The 6,000-nt window shown below is 32.5% G+C and overlaps 1 protein-coding gene across 1 annotated transcript in view; it reads left to right on the top strand.

The window, feature by feature from the left end:
* The first annotated feature begins 229 nt into the window (after window positions 1–229).
* The window catches only part of LOC112600567, an 89,583-nt gene continuing 83,812 nt past the window's right edge, over window positions 230–6,000 (top strand). The window contains exon 1 of the mRNA XM_025347830.1: window positions 230–1,263. Within this exon, the coding sequence (XP_025203615.1) occupies window positions 881–1,263 (383 nt within the window). The 5' untranslated portion in view covers window positions 230–880. The remainder of the gene's footprint in view (window positions 1,264–6,000) is intronic.

Raw genomic sequence — 6,000 nt, 5'->3', positions numbered from 1 at the left:
CACACACACACACACACACACACACACACACACACACACACACACACACACACACACACACACACACACACACACACACACACACACACACACACACACACACACACACACACACACCACCACGATAATATTTGACGCACAGTGAAAGTAAAACCGTATCCACTGGCGGCGCGCTTATAGTCGGCGGCCCGGGCGCGTGTGTGCGTGCGGTCCGCGCGTGAGGGCACCCGTCAGTCGCACGCCGGACAATCGTCATACACAATATCCACATGCACGCAAAAAATACACGACCGCACACACACACACACACACACACACACACACACACATATACACACGCGCGCGCGCGCACACACATTGCAAGTCCACACACATACACGCACATACATACACCAATAACACTGCACGCTCGCGAACAAACGCACACCGGCCACTTATCATCGATCCGCCGCCGCGTGTTATCGTGCGCCGATAACGTATAGTGCTGTAATAAGATAATGATACGCGACTGTGAATAAAATATTATTATAAAGTATTACATCTACGCGATATTGACAAATATTAACAAATAAAAATTAGGTTTTTGGAATTTTTCGAGTTTCGTTCGTTTTTCGTGATTGTCGTTCAATTCGCTCGTCGTCGTCGTTTTACTCGGCCAGCGGGAATTCGAGTTTTTTTTTTTCCCCGTCAGTATCCCGTTTCGAAAAATTATTATTTCCTCGTATTCGTCGCCCGGGTTATAATCGGTTTGCATTTTTTCGCGTGGTTTTTTATCAACATGTATGCGTCAGGCGACGCATCCGCCTAGGACTCTGGGTGATCGCCACCAACTGTCCCTGCAATACCATCATTAATACCGCAAACACTACCGACGACGACGATGAACGCGATGACCACGGCACTGCTGTTCACTGCCGCATGTTCGTTGCTGACTGTCGTTCCGGCCGCGTCTGGTTACAGGGCGGTTCGTACTTCCGGTCCGTTACCGGTGACTGTGCACGTCCGGTCCGGTGGTGTAGTCGCCGGCGGCTCGGCCGCCAATAGAACTTTAGCCGGCGGAGTCGTTTTCCCAGCGTCGGTGGCGTCGTTGCCGACGATGACGACCACAACGACCACCACGTCCACGTCGACCGCGGCTGTAGCGTCGGCTGCCAACGCCGCCGCAGCTGCTGCTGCCGGGTTTACGTCGTTTTCGACCAGCAGCTCGGCTTCTAACCATACTGCCTCCCGGAATCAGACGAGATCTGAACGACTCAGAGCCAGGTGAGTCAGTTATGTTTCAATAACATATAGGTTATAATTATTAATAGTGTTCACTATGCGACACTAGTCTGTTGAGTCGCGATTAGAAACTTTAACGCGCGTACACACACTCGCTCACAAGTATTTGTGTTAAAAAAAAAATGTCTGTACAATATTTAGGATAAAACTATAAGAGTCCTGAATTATTGTTCTATACAAAAATATTCCCTAGTATTATAGACTAAACAATATAATGACCTATTTTGCGTTTATACTCTATAGCAGTGGTCTTCAAACATTTTGACTCGTGATCCAATTTTCTTATCATTACATTTTTTGGGATCCATGTCAGTTTTATTAACCAAAAAAAGGTTCAAATTGCTTAATGTTTATACTCTATTGCTTAATTCTTAATAAGTAATATTTTATTTTTTTATGTGTCATACATAATATAATATAATATAAATAAATAGGGATTTTTTTAAATTTAAAAAAAAATCAATCTTATAGACCCAATCTTAAAGTTACGTGACAAAAAATTGGGTCACGACCCATAGTTTGAAGATCACTGCTCTATAGTATCGAGTAATGTGGACAATATATACTTGTATATTGCTACTATATTGGCGCAACGCATGTACATTTCGCAAAAGTTACGATATCCGAATAATGTGTGCACTGTGCACATGTCATAATTTTGATTTTACGTAGGTACTAAGATTATAAACATATTATTGTTTGTTTTTTGAAACTTTTCAAATGAATCGTATAACTTTGAAATTTCCTTCAATGTTTTTATACTATTCAGCTCATACATACCAAAGACGTATATTATACAGTATAGCTTATAAAATTAAAAACATTTGAAGTAATATCAGGTTATATTAAATTTATAATGAAATGTTGACGTTAGAGGTATATAGTAGTTAATTCATAAATCATAATTTGATAATAAACTATAATAAGTAATAACTAAAATGTAATTGATAAATACATAGGTATATTTAAACTTCATTATATTATATATAATAATCTTCAGTATATTATAAAGTCATTTTTATAAATAAAAAAATAATAGAGATTTAGTTTATTTAATTTTATTTATATAAATTAAATACAATGTTTTATTATTTTAATTTATATAATAAAAAATTATACCTATACAGAAAATTTTAATATTTCTGACATATTTTATGCATTTTCTTAATCAATTATTATGGTCAAAGTAACACAGTAAATATTTTATTTTTTTTATCAGCAAAACAGAATTCATATTTATACACACACACACACACACACACACACATATATATATATTATATATATACTAATACATTAGTTTATCAAAAAGAAGTTTAAGTATATAATGTTTTTTGGATTTAAAATTCTATGTTGTTTCAAGTTTTTATGTCTGTCGAAGTGAATTTATTGTTAATATTGAACAAATAAAATTAAGGTAACTAAACCAATAAGTTTATTATAAATTATAAATTTTTTATTGATAATTGATAACTTTTTACTCAAAACTACAAGTCTTAGTTTAAAGATTTACTGATTAAACGTATAATGATGAAACATCCTATTTATAAATAAATACTACCTATATTCATTTTATTAACTGGTTTAGTTTATTTTTTTAACAATTTATTTTATGTTTCATTTAGTGGCGTTCGTATTTTTATTTTAACACTACGTTCCAATAAATATTATTTACAAGTTCCGATGATATATATATATATATATATATATATATATATAAATTAAAACAAGAAATATTACAAGCGTACACATAAACCATAAATACTTTACTCGTTTTTCTCATCTATAAAAGAATACTACAGTAATTTCTAGTGTATATTTAACGGTAATATGATGTAAAGTTTAAAATACCAGTCAAAGTCGTACTAAAACATAAGCCATACAAACACGAAGATAAAATTGAAAATAAATTTTAAACATATTTTTTTATAATCACAAATCACAATGATGTAGTGGCATAATCCTTTAACTCAACTGGTTTCTGAAAACAGATATTCATTTGACACACGGTAACTGTGTGTTACTATTAAGTGACGTACTAATATAACGGCTGATCCATTCTATAGAATATTTTAATGATTTGTGCAAAGCCATATGGTTGCAAGTTTCATCATTTCATTGGATAACAAACCAGCGATCATTTTAGAACCTTTTAGCCAAAGACGTAGGGCATTTTTTTGTCGGCGCAAAACCCATGATATTTTATTCATTTCACTAGAATCGCTAAGGGATTTATTTTTTTTAAGCATTCGATCAGTGTAAGCACTGTGTTATTGTATATCAACTACCTGGACCTAATTATCCGTAATAAATAATAATAGTTGTTCAATGAATAGCTTTTAAAAACGATTTTGTTTGTTTGTTATTTTAGTGTAAAATATATATGCCTTGATAGATTATTTGGAATTTGGATTTTAACTAATACGATTACGTAACTAGAATATAAATTAGAGTATAATATTAGTTGAATAAACTACTCGAATCTGTGTATTTATAGTATAATAGGTATGCGTGTAAATTTAATTATCATCATGTATATACCAACATAATATGTACATATGTATTGTTATATTATTTAATTTTTATGGAATGATAGTAATCGCATGGTTATGTAGAAGCTATTAACAATTTGTCAAATCCAATGAATACGTTTATGATTTCGAAAATTCATTTCAAAAACACTTTTAAAAATTAAATATATTTAACCTTTCACTATTAGCTTGTTGATCATTGTTCCCTTCTAGTTTTAAATGCCACCTGTGTTAATTAAAGTACGCCCACCGGGCATGAATTATTTCCTTAATTATCTTACATCAACTGAACTTTTAAATCAACAGTTTGACTCTCTTTTGTTATTCATATGGATGTATGAAAAATCATTATTGGCTTAATAAGAAACCCATAAATATAGTTGTTAGGTATAGCTATGAAGGTTTTGTTTGATAAATTGTAAATTTTTTTCATAAATGTTGTTTTTTTTTTTAAATTTAATTTATAATGCCCCAAGGAAATTTTTTTGGTCTTTAATTTCAGGTTTTAGATATTCATAGTGACTTATGTTTAAAGAAAAAATTCTTGCTGTGTTTACTATTATTTTTCTTTTACTACAGTAGCAAGTAAACATACAAATTTTTCCATAGGTATATGGAATGTAAAAAATGAAGATTATTGCGATTCTAAGTGTAGTATAATATACGATATAATATTACCAGTTATATAGATAATCAATAATAATAATTGATAAATCAAACGGTATTAAATTATTTTGAACTATTGAACTTACTTACCTATTAATAATAATAATATAGGCTGAAATCATTATCAAACTAAATAATATGTTGTATTAAATATTTGATGTGTGGCTAACACGCAATACAATAAATTGTAATGATACAAATTTAATAAATTACATCTCGTTTTGATACCTCTGCTGCCGGGGTCATTAGTCATTTTCCCAAAATTTTTTTTTAAATGTATCTAACTTCTCTCTACGACCAGTTTAACCGGTTACCGTGTATTATATGGTGAATGAGAAAATGGTAAAACAAGATGATACACATGTAATACGTACATTTTAATTTTATTTTTATTACATTAGCCCGATTGTTGGTGAAAGCCAAGTGATAAATTAGAAAATTGTATTAACCAAATGCCAATTTCTAGATTAACTGGGCCTCCTCAAATATTAATTTAGTAATAAATAAAAACAAATGGATATCTTGTATCCTACACAAATTTTTACGGTTGTGGAATTATTTATTGAACTTAAATATTTCTTTCGATTCTTCTTTTTAAATGGAGTGTTGACTAAATTTTCTACATTAATTTTTATAATGAATTAAAAATTGTGAAAATTGTATCATTTATTCTAACTTTAGAGTATAGGTATAAAAATCAGTAGTAAATTTAAAACTAGTAAATTTTACTTTCTATGTAGAGCGTTTATAAGAGTACTATTATCCTATTATAGATTATACTTATTAAACCGGGTAAATTAATTCCGGGTTAGGTTACGTTTTTCGACCGGAATCTTATCGGAATTCTGACCATTTGGTGCGGTGTTTGGTGTGTGCGTGTTGTGCAAGAGCAGATTATATCCGTATTACTTTTTGAGAGCGTGGTCCTAAAACAAAGTAACGAGCCAGCGTTAAGTTCCAACAGCGATACATGCTATACTGCTATAATAGTATACTGAATAAAAAATACTATAATATCATAAACCGGAAAAATGTATGGACTGTTTATAAACGGTTATGACATCGTGAAATTAATACGATATCGTATTATTATGTATATCAGTACATCATGATACAAATATAATAATAATACGATGTAGGTATACCGGTAGACGACGAAGACGACGGGGTACCTGATATTGATGACTGAAGAGTGCGCGGTGGCGGGAATCGTAACATTCGTAACGTGGCGGCGGCGTCGGCGTCGGCATCGCTGTTGGCGTCTACCTGTCTGTCCAGTTTTTGCAAAACATATGCTCTTTGACGGTACATATAACGCGCACACCGTTGGCACGGGTTCAATCGGGTCATCGGAGAACCGTGTTTTACGTCGGGTCGTTATTAAAACATAATAAATCACAGCGACGGCTTGAATCCACGCGCGACAGAGACGAAGTTGTATTATAATATTATATAATATTACATTAAATGCGCTCGCGGTGTGCCCCTCATACTGCCTATAATAATATTATGGCGTACAAAA

Source organism: Melanaphis sacchari, unplaced genomic scaffold (assembly GCF_002803265.2).
Source record: "Melanaphis sacchari strain LSU unplaced genomic scaffold, SCAv2.0 Contig65_pilon_pilon, whole genome shotgun sequence".
NCBI classification, from domain to species: domain Eukaryota; kingdom Metazoa; phylum Arthropoda; class Insecta; order Hemiptera; family Aphididae; genus Melanaphis; species Melanaphis sacchari.
The sequence above is the reverse complement of the archived record's forward strand: the minus strand, read 5'-3'. Positions and strand labels throughout refer to the sequence as shown.